The 16687-nt window shown below is 32.4% G+C and overlaps 2 protein-coding genes across 2 annotated transcripts; both read left to right on the top strand.

Annotated features, from left to right (window-relative positions):
- Positions 1-2493: 2493 nt before the first annotated feature.
- On the top strand, positions 2494-11293 carry LOC132699229 (phenoloxidase-activating factor 3-like). The gene is made up of 8 exons (XM_060665835.1): positions 2494-2630; positions 4460-4638; positions 6449-6638; positions 7946-8039; positions 8092-8288; positions 9251-9343; positions 10607-10815; positions 10918-11293. The coding sequence occupies exons 1-8, from the start codon at positions 2546-2548 to the stop codon at positions 11023-11025; spliced, it is 1155 nt and encodes a 384-aa protein (XP_060521818.1). The 5' UTR covers positions 2494-2545; the 3' UTR covers positions 11026-11293.
- Positions 11294-11950: 657 nt separating this feature from the next.
- Positions 11951-16525, top strand: LOC132697485 (serine protease grass-like). Its single transcript, XM_060663100.1, has 8 exons — positions 11951-11990; positions 12066-12155; positions 12990-13046; positions 13844-13952; positions 14969-15150; positions 15206-15307; positions 15918-16040; positions 16311-16525. The coding sequence occupies exons 1-8, from the start codon at positions 11951-11953 to the stop codon at positions 16514-16516; spliced, it is 909 nt and encodes a 302-aa protein (XP_060519083.1). The 3' UTR covers positions 16517-16525.
- The last annotated feature ends 162 nt before the right edge of the window (positions 16526-16687 follow it).

Genomic DNA, 16687 nt, shown 5'->3' with positions numbered 1-16687 from the left:
TACCTTAAAACAGAAAAATGCGGAAATATGTATGAAGTTAACGCACGGTAGATGGCTTAGTAAATTAGTAATGTATATGGTTTCTAATATCCTACTTTATTAATGAAAATTTTAACCATGTTTTTGTTTTTGCAGATATTATTGGTGGTGCCTGCCAGCTTCCAGTTCCGAAAAAAGAAATCCAACACTTTTCGTCATTATTTCTCCTGTCCTTTGTGCGCAATAGTAAAAAGTACAGTTTGTACCCGCGAGGGTAACATTCGCAGAACTATATGTTTTTAAAATAAATGCTTTGGTCAATATTCACTAGGTGGGGTTACCTTATTAAAGAAAATCTTATTTCAAGAGGGGACACTAGTTTACATTCGAACCGCTAGAGGGTGCAGATGGTCACGCGAACAATATGATCAAGTCTCATTGACGCCATTGCTTTTCTTACGGGTGGGAAAATATCTGGGCTCTGATTGGCTTCGCCGCCATCGCAAACTAGAGGAGGGGGATTGATTAAACCCCACATTTCGGGTTGCTTATCCAATGGGGGCCAGTTTCAAGGGATTATGGGTAAAGGGGGAGGAGCTAGAGAGTCGTGGGGAAGGAGGACAGGCCCACAAAAAGGGAGAGGAGTGGGGGTGACCTATAGTGTACCTTTATTCTACTTCTAATATAGTATAATATAATTTGTGATAACTTAATCGGCAATAAAATTCCAAACAGAATAAAATAGATTGTTCATCGTACTTCCACGTATATTTTAACAGATGTTGTTCCGCCCTAAATGTTTTTATTACAATTTATTATAATTTATTACAATTATGTTACTTGGAAGTAAGAGAGACAGAATCAGTTCTACTTGGCATTTATTAATTGATATAGTACGCCCATACTCAGAAATGCATTCATGCATTTTCTATGTAATAATATATCAGGGTGTTCGTTAATGATATGCGAATATTTAAGTAGGTGAATCTACATGAAAAAATTTTGATAATTTGTTAAATAAAATATTGTCCGAAAACTCTTAAAACTTGATAACCATTTTAGCAATTATTTCGTCTCTAGCACATGGCAAGCTTGTTTTGTAATTTTTGACGATTTTTAGTTTTTTTATTTTTTTCTTTAATTTTTTCGTAATTGTGACATATTCTCAGACATTCGTTTTTCAAAGATATTTGGGAGATCAAGAATGTGGTTGTTAAAGCAGAATGGGTAAGTCAACTATTAAAGGTGGAAAACTTCTTAACCGGTTTGCAAGGTTGTGTCTCCGGATAATTGTATCTGGAGTATCTTTCTGGTATCAAGCTTATAGGGAGTGAAAATAACTCTTCCATTTAAAGCAGTTTTATCGGAAAGATGTTTTTTTTTTATGGATGATCATTATTCCAATTAATAAAATACTCTCTAAAAAATATAAAGGTAAAAAATGACTTGATAAATTGGTTAAGGCTTTCGCGGCCCGTTGATAAGCTATTATCTTGATTCGGGTTTAAAGGCCGTCGTCGGTAGGAATTACTTCCTAACGTTTCGCTAGCACGAGTGGCGAGCTTCTTCAGAGGTCCTTCCATCTCCGATGTTGGACGTAGACTGTCTACGTCCAACATCGGACGTCTGAAGAAGCTCGCCACTCGTGCTAGCGAAACGTTAGGAAATAATTCCAACCGACGACGGCCTTTAAACCCGAATGAAGATAATAGCTTATGACTTGATAAAATGTAAATTTTCCCTATTACTTCCCGAAAAAATGCAATTTTTGTCGCGAAATAAGAAAAATTGTGGACAAGAGTTTGATTTTATAAAATTTAAAATAAAATGTAATGTTTTTTGGAAAAGCAAATAGCTTTAACATTGAATCGCATTACTAAATATCTCCATCAACAATCGAAACAAGCAAATCAGACAAGAACATAAATATTTACGATAGTTACGAATGGACAAAAATTAGTAATAGATAGCAAACCAAACATTATTGTGATGACGTTTCACCAACACAAACTTTTGCTGGCATTGAATTCAAATACGATGGAGGAAATAATACTCGGTCCTAGTAATTTTGATTATGGAAGTTGTAAATTATGAGTAAAATAACTTTTGAGCTGGTTTTGTGCCTGAACAAATCGACAAATATGGAAACCATTTTGCGGAAAGTGTTACCGAATTATGGCAATGTGCAAAAATCCGTGAACTATAGAAAACAGTTTTCTCCCAACAAATGAAATTTGTAGTATATTATTTTAGACCTTTTTCAAAACACAATAATACAGATCCAAAAATTCAAGGAAAACCGGTTGCAGTGTAGCTACATTATATTGTATTATAAAATTGTAGATCCAGGGTTTTTTTATCGGATAAAAATTTTAGGAACCTATTATAGCACAAAGTCAACAATTAACGGTATTTCTAGTACATTTTAGGAAATTCCTTCCCGGAACAATTCAATTGAGCTCAGTGACTTTACTCTGCATAAAATTCACGTTAATTAAAGTCACTAGGCATTCCGGTTCGATGCGATGCGATGTTAGTTCGTGTCGGTTGATTCTTTGTGGCGGACATGAAGTACTTAACTCGGCCAAGAGAATTTAGTTGCGTGTTATGTTTTGTGTATTTTGTATCTGGGATCGGTCTGGTCAGTTCGCGTAAGTGGCGATTTAAAATTTAAAGATTCAATTAAACAAAATAAAATTTCAATTAAGCGCAGTACATTTGCCAAATGGTATGGTTGTTGGAAATGGCACGGGGAAAGTCTTTCAAATCGACACTAAACTGTTATGATTTAAAATGTTATTATGTTGCTCCTTTTGCTAAAAACTGAAAATATAATAAGTGGATTAGTGGGGTTAGGAACATATGCTGCTCCCTCAATATGTTCGACAAAAAATATGCTAAAGCGCAATAAACAAATCGAAGAAACGAATGAGAAATGAGCGGGAATACAAGTTATGCTTAATATTAATGTTTTATAATATAAGGAAGAAATTTTTTTAAGACAAAAATCCTACATTAAAAAGATTGCGAGGTTCTAACTTCCAATAAACTCAAATTCCTTTTCATGTAAGAAAATTTCATGGAGCATGTCCCTAATTTGAGATATGGCGTCGACCATATTTTTTATTTATTGATTACTTATTTTTTTAATCCTTTAATATTCTTACTTTTTGTTCCTTGTCATTTAAAATATAAAAAAAAAACATCAAACTCAACTCAATTAAATTTGTATCCCCTATTTAGTTTATCCTATATTTAATATCCTATACATATTATAAAGGTGTAAGTTTCACTTACGTGAAACCCACCAGGTTGAAATATAAAATTATGTTATTCATTTATCTACTAGACTAAACAAAAAAATTAGAAACTTGGCACTCATGTGGAACTTGATTTACCCTTTTAAAATAGTTATGGAAAAAATAGGGCTCCTATTTGAAAAAATAGCTGCTGCAGCGGAACGTGTGTCCAAGCATTTTGCGAAAAAAAAACTTTGCTTTATTTACTGAAGTTAGACACTCGCATTGTATCCACAGGAACTTCGTTACCGAGATGTCAAAGTTTAAAGATTTTGGATTGATTTGATGATCCTGAAGAAACATCAAAAAATGTGTAGTTAATTGGATTAAAGGGGAAGGCAAGTAATGTATTCATAAAATCTGTCACTACTCATGCGTTATGTAAAATGTTATGTACGCATAAAGCAAATAACTAATTACCAAAATGAAGAAAAAAAAAGTGCCTACCTTAATTGTATACTGCAATGCATTTTAGATCTGAATAAAATCAATCAATTCATACATAGTGCCAGATATAAATTTGGAAATGTGGTCGCCAAAATAATAATATGGATAGGCAGTCAAAGAAAAATATTTGAAATTTTTTGCATCCTCTCAATGTTTAAGAGGATTAGGATTTAGTATAGTATAGTATATATAATTTTTCAAATTAAACAGTGAAAATAACTGTTTAGAAGATATCAGAGATGGTGTGGAAAATAGCTTAATAGTTTCAAATATTGAGTTGTTGAATTGTAAATTTCAATTCATTAATTTTTGTCCGATTAAGCTTAAAAAAATTACATTTTCTATAAAATTTTGAAACCAAGTGTGTTGGCTTGTGTGTGGTTATTTGTTGTTTTTCTTGTATTGAAGAACAGAAGGTACCATTTTCTATTAAATATTTAAATGACGTATTGGAAGTATCCCCGTTGAAAGGACAAAACATTTTTTAACTAATACATGTCATTATGCATTATTGCAATCCTTATCAGTAGAAGGTGTGAGTTTATTACGGTCTATTTAGTTTATCAATTTCTCTGCAAAATACGAATATATGAGTTTAAATCACAGTCAGTTTAGCTTGAAATTCGTTCACAGATGATTCCTTATGAATATAAACTTTGCAGATATAAACAAAAACAATCCCCAATGTCACCCTGAGAACAATTAAAAGACTCATTTGCATATTTACTTTTCAGAATGGTTAGTTGATGACGAAGGTTGCCGAACACCTGATAGGGGTTCTGGCGTGTGTATGCCAGTAAAAAAATGCGCGCCAATGGTAACACTGCTCCAAACCATTAAGAGACCAATCTCCTCTGCAGTACTTCAAAGAATTCAATCGTATACTTGTGGCGTTAATGAAGATGGTGTTAAAGTAAGTTTGTTATCAAAAAATACTCGGAATTATTCATTGAGACAAGACTTTAAAAAAAATCCTCTCAACATCAACCGGAATATGAAAATATTTATTAATCAGAAAGCTCTATAAACAATGTGAGGTTTATAAAAATATATACCATCTATACAATCAACGGTAGGGAGCCGTTGTTTTACCAATATTCTTTAGGCAATAAAGCAAACAACTTTCTAGCTATTCATGTGACCTTGGTAACAACCAACTCTGCCTGTAAGTGAAACAAATATGGTAAGCAAATTTGTTTTCTTTCTTCGATCCATGTTACAACGTTGCAAGCGAATTTATATATCTCCAAAATTACGCAATATTGAATAAAAAATTGTGTCATATCACCAAACATGACCACAACCCACTGCTGCTAAGGAGACCTACGTTTTTTATTTTTTGATGTGGTTATTGGTCACAAAATGTAATGAATGAATGTCAATTTTCTGAATCCGATTTTAATAACATGATACGTTTTTAATATATTTCTTCTGTTACCTACTCTAAAATAACCAATTATCCATTATTCAGGCGTGCGCAAAGTGTAACTTTAAAACATCACCTTCATTAATTACTGTCAAGAATCAATTAGAACCTTTTCGCTCCTTTATGCAACACATTTATAAAGTCCTTTAGACACTCATTTATTAATGATTATTAATGAGTAGAAAAAAATATGTTAAAACAAACATAACACTAAAGTCGGATTCATAACAATCACCTGTGTATTTCTTGAAAAATACGATTATATATTATATATACTGGGAATCCAAAAAAAAAAACGTCGAACAAAACCAAGCATGTTTGTAGCATAGAGTCCGAATCTATAATAAAAAAAGTAATTCTCGAGATATTCCAATGTTTCCGGACTTTATGGGCTCCCGGTATATTTACATTTAATGCAAAGGAATTGAGCACAGAGTTAGAAAACAACTGTATATCCTATAAGCGAAGAGAGTTAACTAATTTTTTTTCCAATTCCCACAAAGAGAAAATGCATATTCATATGTGTATATTTCTTCGCGGTTGGTTTTAAATTCATAATTTAGTGTTTATGCATCAAAGCAGTCAATAATCTCATTTCCTATGGTATTTCGGAACAGGTCAAAGATGTGAAATCACAAAAACCAAACAGTTTTTACAAACTCTAGCATGATTTTTTATTTATTTGGGAACTTTAGGAACCGAAACAGTGGTTTTGGAAATCAAATTTTAGATTTGTTTTAAAATTCACAAACCATTTAACAGCTAAACAGCAAATGCGAAAAATTGCCAAAATTTAAACACGCTGTGGTAGATGTTCGAAACCTTTTAAGTTTTCTGTTAGTTAATTACTAAATCAGATTTACATTATTTTTTCAGTTTATCTGTTCATTAAGTGTAAACTTGGATAATGCAATCTACAGGTCACCTAATCTAATGAATTCAGTAGTAATCAGTTTATCAATATTTAAATTTTAGTTTGCGTTTTTTGCATTATGATGCATATCCTAATGGATTTTGTCAATATATTGATATATTTAACCTGATTATAGCTATTCGGAAGAATGAATTAACTAGTGATTGGAAGTTTGCTAATTTGCTAAAGGTTACTTGTTTTAAATAATAAGAAAAATAGGTTTTTACATTTTTATTATTTCAATTTTTTTAGTGTACCAAAAAGAAAAGAAAAGTGTTCTTGGATAAGTTGCTCTATTTAATAGGAAATTTAATAAAACAAAAATCGCGAGTACTTTGATGATTTTACTATCCACTGATAATGTAATATCCTATTTCATTTAAGGTGTGTTGTCCTTCCGGGCCAATTAATATTGGTGACAATTTACAAGAACCGCCTGACGTTTCTAACCACAGAAATATTAATCTTCTTCCTTCCGATTGCGGATACCTGGATACCACTGATAAAATAATCAACGGAGAAGATGCTCTACTGAACGAATTTCCGTGGATGGCACTGTTATCATATCAAACAAGTAAGATATTGACTCTTGTTGCTTTGTTTGTTTGACTTAGTTAACAATTACAATTACATTTTTTATTGGTATGGCAATGAAGAACTAGTGAATAAAATATAAAAACCTGTAGTTTTACTACTGCAATAAAAGATTTTGCTTCAACATAAAAGTGCCCAAGCAATTAGCAGCGATAAGAATGTTGCATTTTGCCACTACGCTTGCTTATAAATTTCCTCTTGACTTCTTTATCGCACTGTTTTTTTACTGTTCGAAGTTAACCTTGACTGTGGTATCGTGTTGCTTCCTGTATGCTGTAAAAGATACGCCACATTTAATTGGGTTTTTACGTAACGCTCCTTTATCCTGTGTTCTTAATTAAATATGAATTATATGGTTCGCGTTTATTTCACCCTTATCCCACCTGCCTCATATGACTTGATTTGGCTGCGGTGTTTGCAACTTTGGTTAAGCAGTAAACGGTCTTCTTTAGAAGCATATCCTACACATCAAATATAGTTCGTTGGGAAAAATAGGGTTTCATGTTTTAATTCCTCGAACCGTGACTACAAAAAAAGATTTTGGTACTTAAACTTCGTTCCAAACATTGCAAGTAACGATCAATTTTTTTAATAGCTCGTGGAAAGAGTGCAAACGCACCCCAGGCTCAAATTTTTATGTTTGTAATCCAGGATTACACATTTTGATAATATCACCGAAACATTAGATTTGTGCAATACAGAATGTTTTAGAACAATTTCTTTTTGTAATGTTTTACAGTTCGACAAAAAAATTGTAAATCCCAAGAAAAAATGTCAGTATTAATTGTGAATGCCTATTTTAGGGAAAGAGCCCCTACTTCCATAAATGTTTATATGATATTATATTTTAGATAATTTTTCTACTCTTTACTCTAAAATAAATAATTATGAATCGATCAAGTGCGTTAAAGTGTTAGTTTTGGATGTCATCTTCGTTACATTCGGCCGCGAACCCCTTCTGACCTTACCGGCCCTTCAATCACGGGTTTGGAAGCGATCGGATATGTTTTTTTAGATTTTAGTTAGATTTTAGCGACGGATTGTATTTTGTCGTTTTGTAGTTCTTTTGGCCACTTCAGTCGTCACTCAGTGCTCTGCTGTTTTACAAAAATTTAAGAAACGTTTTATGCAACACGTTGATGATATTCTTCAGTCTTTCGCTTAACAAACAAATACTCGCTCGGCTCGTGCCAAAACCAACTCGCTAAAGTATGCTTTATTAAACTTGTTCCATAATAGACTTGTATACATATAATGCATACTGTTATTAATTAGACGTTTTTGTAGGGACTGGTCCGACATTCAGATGTGGGGGTAGCATAATAAACAAAAACTATATATTGACAGCTGCCCATTGCATAACAAATTTAAAGGACAAATTGTAAATTTTTACATCATTCTGAAATTAAAAGGTTATAGATTTCATATTTTAGGTTTGGCATCAGAGTTGGAGAACATAGTATTCGTAATTCAACAGACTGCGAATTGCAACCAAACAATTCTATTAAATGTGCACCCCCTGTACAAGATTTAGATATCGAGGAAGTGATTCCGCACCCGTCTTACAACGCTGCCAGTTTTACGAATGATATCGGTCTTCTCAGAGTTTCTTCAATGAACTTCGGCGTAGGTAGGTTCATATGCAGTTGCGATTTATGCGGTACAAAATACACTAACCAAAAATCTGCTAAATAAACGAAATCGCGGTAATTAAATAAATACTGAATAGTCGTGAAATCAATCAACTATTCTTGATAGCGAATTACACGAAAACACAGTTACTAATTGCAATTGTAGTTATTGTTTACACATATCGCCACTAGATAATAAAACTTCAAGAATTTTTGTTGGCCCAGTGATCTAGATGAATTGATGCGAAGTGGACTGCATATTTTTAACTATTTATTTTGAAATAAAATACAAATGTATTCGGAAGAAAGGCAGGCGTATTGTTATTCGTACGTCAGACGGCGGTCAGTCTGGTCGTTTCTGGCTTTCTCTATTCCTGTGTGCCAACTGGTGTTGTTGCCAAATGTAAATACATACAAAAGTGGGTAAATTAATATCCTCCAAATAAAATAGCAAGCTCTTTGTCCAATGCAATGTTTAATTTTTTATTGATCTCTTTTATCTGATTTCAAATACAGTAGCAGCCCTTAACTTTGGGAACTCATTCAATGAGAAAGGAACGTTATGTGAATCTTGGTTAATTGGAGTCCATTTGGATGTCAGGCCAAACTAATTTGTCCATATGAGAAATAATGACATGTTCAAAAACTAATTAAAACGTTTAGTTTAGTGCTTAATGGTTCCTTTTTTTTTCTGTCTTGACCTAGGACACACTAGAGTGGTCAGAAGTCTGGTTTGGTCAGTAATTTGTATAAAGTATGCAAAACATTAAACAACATCATTATTAAACATTATACAATTATTAACATTATTAAACATTATACAAAAATAAAACTTCAATATGTTGTTGTAAATGATAAAAGTTGCCTTTGGTAGTTTCGGAAATATGATGAGAAAATCAAAATTTTCGTTATTCCTGAAAAGTAAGATGATGTGTGCTATTAATTTGTTATATTGTTCCAGAAAATGTAAGGCCAATTTGTTTACCCCTAGGAAGTCAAAGAAACCCCAATTTTAAGAACGTTGTGGTTACTGGATGGGGCATAACTGGAAACGGTAAGTTTGATACATATTTAGCAGTATTTTGTTTGATAAAGGGAAAAAATAATTAAATACGCTAACTCTCTGAAATTTAGTCTTTTCTTAAGCTATGTAGATTAAAGCTTTAGGACCATCATCCCAACCGACGGTAAAAAATTGAGAAATAATATAAACCTCTTAGTACAGTTATTTGAAAGTCATGTTTATGACAAAGAAAACCATCTACCATTACTACTCATCTCACTCTAAATAATATTTGCCTCACAAAATCAATATTTGCTACATTACCGGAACAAGTCCAGTTTAGATCGGGTTCACTAAGGGTGAGTAGTTCGGTGTAATGAAAGACACAGTAAATCAAGATTTTTTAGTTTTGAATAAAGTTGCCTTATAGGGCGAGACGAAATAAATATATTTCTGATATTTGTGATTGCAAAATATAGTTATTAAACAGGTATTAAACTTGTTTTCGGCAGTTTTGGAAATCTCAAATTCTCTTTTTTTTTGTATAATGTCAACATTGTTTTGTAACACATAGATTCATGCTCATACGATATTTATAAAGAAATAGAAATTCGAAATTTTATTTGAATTAAGAGTGATTGGAACATGTCGCGTATGTGTGTTGACAGACCCTTCCCTAAAAAGTAATTGCAACCATCATACCCATTGTTACTCGATAAACCTAAGAACCAATAATTTATTCATAGGAAAGTGACAAGACAGGAACGCGTCAGATAGATGTTGCCCACTGCTCCGTTTTAACAACCGTTTCGAAAAATCTTCTTGCGTTTCCGTTTCCTTACAATAGACAAAAAACAAGTGGCAATGGAATCACACAAATTGTACACTTGTAGATTTAAGTACCTTCAGGAAAATAAAAAGTTAGCTCTGAAAACAGATGCTTACTTAGACACAGATACAACGTCTTCGTCTATGTTATTGTATTTTTGGATCTCATAGAACATTTGTGGCACCAAATAATATCAAATATGAGAGCATAAAATGTTACTCGTCTTCTTTAAATCCAAGTGCGATAAATTTAATTAAAAATGTCATTAATATTATACCTGTTGAGAGCTTAATCTTTATCTTTTTCAAGCACCTGATACAATACCGAGTGGTTAAGTGGTTTATTGCCATCACCGTTTCATATTTATATAAATAAATAAAATAAATTGTTGTACATGTTAAGAGAATACGCTAAAATGTTCGTTTACGTTATCTGTGTATCTATAATGCTGCAATCAGATGTTGTTTTAAAAAAAATATTTTTAGGGACATCTAGTGACATTTTACAGAAAGTAGAACTTCCTATTGCGGATAAAACGAAATGTGCCGCAGTGTATTCCAATTACAATATCAAGCTAAATGTAAGGCAGGTTTGTGCTGGTGGAGTAAAGAATAAAGATTCTTGCCCGGGAGATAGCGGTGGTCCAATGCAGATTGCTGCTTGGGTCGATGGAGAATCGAAATACATACAGCAGGTATTTAACCAAATTTAGTTATACAAAGTATAATCATTTTTAACCTTTTTTTTTCTTAATTTTCTGGTTCGTCATTTTATTGCGTATTTTTTTCATCCACAGGGAATTGTTTCATTTGGTCCACGATATTGCGGACTGCCTGGTTATCCAGGAGTTTATACACTAATACCCTATTATATGGATTGGTTACTAGATACTATGAGACCTTAAGGTAGTAATGTGTGTAAAAACATATCCCAAAGACTGGTATTATTTCGAATTTGTAGATACTATACTTAGTATTTATAAAGGCGTCTACTCAATTTTATGTACTGTGATTTAATAAAATATATATTAAGCGTTGTTTAGTTCAATATATAATGTGTACAAGTTATTACCATTGTGCTGTTTTAGAAAAAACAACATTATATTTACTGTTAGTTTGTTCCTTTATTTTAAACTTTTTTGTGACATAATATATCAGGAACAAATAAATGATTCGCCTTCCCTGCTCTTTCATTTCTTTATAACTTTTTTGCTTAACGGTGTATTATACTTACTTTATTCCAAAAATGTCAATATCGTAGTTTCTAATCGCCGTTATCTTAACACATTCTTACAGACTTACAGCACTAAAAGACGGACGTGCGATTCTCTTGTCGTGGATCAGATTTTAGGAAGTTTTTTTTTAAATTTGAGTCTTAATAATAAATAAATAATATATTGTGAGTGAACCGTCATTGCGTAAATTTCATTACTCACTCCCATATAGCTGGGAGATATACGTTGAAGTCAACATTAAAAAAATGTTGAGAAGGGACATTCATTATGAGCATGCACAAGTCATTTCAAATCAAACTTTCTCTTAATATGACAATTAACATTACCGCTGAGAATTTGTCAATTTAACATTTTCAATTTCTATGAGGCACTTTTTCTGATATATTATTTTTTTATTCAACCGAAAGGATCACTCGGGTCATTAAGATTAAAACTTGTCTTGGAAAGTCATTGCACTCCACCTGAAGAAACTGGATGTACTGCCAATAACTGTACTATTTTCGCCATCGACAAGTTGCACACGTTCATGGTCACCGATCTTAGATCAAGGGCCCTTCATAAACGTTATCTGAACAAACCTGCGTGCTATTCTGCAATGCGGTTTATGTTGCTCATGTGTGTTTTTTGTCATATTGGTAAGATATTCGTAATTTTTTCTGTTTTTTACATACACAAGCAAATATTTAAATTACTTGTTTATCCCCACAAAGAATGTATTAAGAAACCTCCGATGAATACAAACATTGAAGACGTATTTTCAGAAGATTGCGGATTTTTGAACACTGGAAATAAAATCACTGGTAAGTTGAAGGTAATTCCATTTTGGTTAGTTTTGGTGGTTTGGTTGCTTCCGTTTGGTAAAAATACAGCCACAATTCAAACAAAATGAAAGCGGTGAGATTTTACGGTAAACTTATAAACCATTAAGGAGTAGGCTAAATGGTTGTATATTTTGTTACCAAAAAGTATAAAAATTAAATTAGTAACCAAGTTGTTACATTTTCATATTTGCTTCCTAGTACATTGATTTTCAATTTTACAAAAAACATTATACAAAACTTTTATAGTTCGAAATGAGCTTTTTCGTAATCCGCTGTTATCTACAGGGTATCCCAATTTTTATTTTAAGACTATTCCAATTTTAATTTTTTTTTATAAAACAAATAACACTACGAATAGAAACACAAATTTAGGGTGGTATATTTAGTATTTCAATGTGTGTAGTAGTAGTTCAAAATAGGTACACCCTGTAAACAAAACAAGTGAACTCGGAAGTATTTCATTTGAAAGTCAGAACTTTTATAAAACTTTTTCGTGCAAAGTTGCCATCGCTAATAATATAATTTGGTTAGCTTCTAACTCGTTGATGGTTTAGAATTGTACGCGAAGATAATTAATATTTCGCAATTGCAGTTTGACTTTTTTAACGCAATGTTTGGTTCAATATTTAAAAAAAAATGTTTTTTCGCTCATTTTGTTTGGATTCTGGTTCTCTACAATTCTAGTAGTTGAAAAACATTGAAAATATGAAAATTTAATTGAATAAGAAAAATATTGTCAATTTTCTGATATAACTGGAAATACTCCGTATAGGTACATTTAAAAACAAAAATTACTTTTATTAAAACTTTCAGGCGGCAACGAAGCTGATTTAGGTCAACTACCATGGATGGCACTTTTAGGATATAAACGTTAGTCCGCAAAAGGTGATGAGGTGGATTTCAGAACATAGTAGACGAATTTTGCTATCTTTTAAATACATGTAAAGATAGATGCGGAAGTTTGTTCGTAACGAGAAAATAAAAACGAAAATTAATTAACAGACAATCTGTAAGAACAGCATTTACATGACCTCTTGACCTCATAATACAATACGATATAGATACATTCTTTGTAATCCCCACAGTTATTGAGAAATGTGATCCAAGAAGGTTAGATTTTAAGATCAGCCGAGCTGTGAGCTTGATTATTATTATTAGTATAATTACTATTAAGTTTTCAAGTTATAAATGTGCCTTTTAAATGAAAATAACCAAAGAATTCTTCATTTCAAATTAGTCCTTTGATTTTAAAGAACTTGCTAACGTTTCGCCAATCATCTTGTTGGCTTCTTCAGAGCTTAACTGAAACGGTGCTCTGCGCCTGCTTATATATTTTTTGGGGGGCGGAGCTAAATGAGGGGCATAAACATTGTCTCTGATGACTGATTCCTATATTGGTGACCGGTAAAGACCTGAGTGACGGTTAAAATTATTAGGTTGCAACCTAACTCAGGTCTTTACCTTTCACCAAAATAAGAATCAGAAGCGGTGGAATACAGAAGTTTTGTAAATGGCCTATAAAATTCATTTTGTAAAATATTTTTAATATGTTTCTCAACTCAAACACAATAATTTGTCTATTTAAAAGGATAGCATAAGACATGAAAGAGACTACCAAAGATTCTGAAATCTGCAATATTTCTATAATTATAATTCGCCGTTTTTAGAAAAGGACATAAATATAACAGAATTTCTTTGTGGTGGTACCCTTATTACGAAACGGAATGTATTAACCGCAGCTCATTGTTTTCTAGGTTCCCAAAACTACCATAAGCCGTAAGTTTTGTACAGTTTAAGTTATGTAAAATATGGATAACAAATTTTTGAGATATCTTTGAAGAAACCTCTCGTTAAGTGACCCATCCAGATTGATTTCAGTGTATCATGTACATTTAACATTTTAGGGAGGTCTATTTTAATCAAAACTAAATAAATAAATCCAAAGTTAAATAAATAGGTTGCGATAAGTATATTAGGTATTATCCTATTAACCAATCCAAATCTGATATATATAATAAACGCAAAGAACACCTGAGAATGCATTGACCAGTTGCCAAGCATAAACAAAAGATTGCGAATTCTGAATTTGTTCTTTATCTGTGAAAACTGAGGTTAGGATCAACAGTTTTATTCCAAGCGCTAATCAACGCAAATGCATTTTGACTAAAACAACCAGAATTTATTATATTTTTTATGTTAAAATTAGTTCAAGAGAAATAATATTGGATTTTTGATTGTTAGATTTGAAAAAGAAATCTAAAATTAAAGAAAGTTCAGTGGCTTAAATTTTTTTGTCCAATGAGTGCGAAGAAGCCTGGCAGAATACCACTTGAAATTAAGCTGCCAATTGTCAATAAAATTGGATACATTTAATTTTATTCCTGTTTTCCGATGCAGGGTGATTTTGAATGTTGGTGTTTATAAATGCAAAATTTGTAATATCACCCTATATTATTATATTTATTGGGTCAGAAAAGCTACAACACGCTAGCTTTATTAATAGGGGAGATCCGCAGTAATATCATCAAATATGGGCTTTTTTCGTTGATATTACGGGATATAGTCTAAATGGTAAGAGATAAAATCGAAATAAGTATTCGGCTGTCTTTTTTCGTGTTCAGTGGGTTAGAAGGTACAGGCTACTTTTAAAATTTTTTAATAAACAGTATTATTTAACAAACGATGTTAGGAAACACCCCGTATATACAGGCTGGAACGCTAATGACTTCTTAGGTCTTCTTTTAAAGAACGCTAACAACCCATAAATAATAACTTTTTAGATTGATTGTTAGATTGGGAGAACACAATTTAAATACCGATATAGACTGTATAATAATAGCAAAAACCAAAATATGTGCTGATCGCCACATAGACGTACCAATAGCTGCTTATTTTACTCACCCTGAGTATGATTCAAACACGTTAATAAATGATATCGGCTTAGTCAAAATGCAGTACTCAGTCGAATTTACTGGTACGTCTTATTGGTTTTATTTTAATAAGCTTATTCAACTGTAATATTGATTTAGAATACATTCACCCGATTTGCCTCCCGCTGCAAAGTGACTTAAAACGATTGTATGAACCTGGACAACAATTTTTCGTATCGGGCTGGGGTAAGATAAGTTCGAGTAAGTGAACCCCTTTTCGTACAATATTAGCAACGATAAAATCAGTTGGTCTCCATTGGCGCGCCAAAACATTGCCGATTTCCCTATTCTTCCTTACTCTTGAAGCTCTTTTGTTTATTATGGTTGATTCGAAACGGGATTGTATATATTATGCAATGCGTGCTTTTGCTTATTAAAGTGGTATGCCTAAATGTCTACAACATTAAATAAGAAATCGGAAGATCATTTTTTCGATGCAAGAATAAAAAGGCGGATAACAATTGTCGATTTGCACTTGTCTTAAAAATATGTTTTTTCCAATATTCTTGCGACTTTGTGCAAAAGAAGTGAGAATATTTTTTTAAATGAAAGTTCGTAATTATGATATTAAATTTCGAATTACAGCAAAAATACATAACATACAAAAAAAGAAGAAAAATTCATTGTTCATTCAGTGTGCTAGATAGAACGGGACATTATTTAATCAGGTAAAATATCTCCGGATTGGAATTGATCACCGGTCATTTTTTACTGTTTGATTTAAGGGCAAAACTCAACTGTCTCTTTTTAACTTTGCCAATTTTCGGTGCCCTGGTGTGCCAGAAAATTACTTAAGATCACCGTTTTTTAGGGAAATTAGGTGGTTCAATGACGCTTCAAATAGCGGGTATTTTTCTGTGGAACCAAACGAAATGCCACGAAATTATTCCAAAGTATAGTGGCAAATTCTTAGAAAGTCAACTATGTGCAAATGGTAAGAAAGTGGGCGTACCGTTTGTATTCGTATGGGAGTTTTCATTTTACACAACCAAAACAGGATCCTGAATAACTTAACGAACTACGGCAAAAGTCGACACAGGGTTTGTTAGCTAGGAATAAAATTTCTCTAATTTTTTGAGTTTATAAAAATTCGGAATACCAACGGAAATTTAACGAAAAACTTTGTATTCCTGGTTTCAATACCAACATATCAGTTCTTCCGCTATATCGATCTAATCTAATCTGCCCTACAATGTTGTTGCAGGTGAAAACCAAGATGCATGCAAAGGCGACAGTGGAGGACCCATGTTTGCTATCACTACTGATTCAGCGTTGGAACTAAAATATTTTCAGATAGGAATCGTATCATTTGCACCATCGTTAAGTTGCGGTACAGCAGATCTACCTTCTATCTATACAAGGGTGGACAGTTTTCTGAAATGGATTCTGGAGATTGTTAGCTCCAATTGAATTGGTCAATTAAATATTAGATAGCATATTGTATTATTATTAATCCTCCACTTATCTCCCAATTACAAGGGCCCATTTTTTAATTTTAAATTTCTACCTTGGGTCAGCATCCAATTAATATCAAAAATATTAAATCGCAGAGCAAGTAGAATCTTATATACAATTTTTAAT

The sequence above is a fragment of the Cylas formicarius genome, unplaced genomic scaffold (genome assembly GCF_029955315.1).
Source record: "Cylas formicarius isolate icCylForm1 unplaced genomic scaffold, icCylForm1.1 PGA_scaffold_10__41_contigs__length_53128322, whole genome shotgun sequence".
In the NCBI taxonomy this organism is placed as follows: Eukaryota; Metazoa; Arthropoda; class Insecta; order Coleoptera; family Brentidae; genus Cylas; species Cylas formicarius.
Note: the sequence above shows the minus strand (reverse complement) of the source record. Positions and strands in the feature narration are given on the sequence as shown.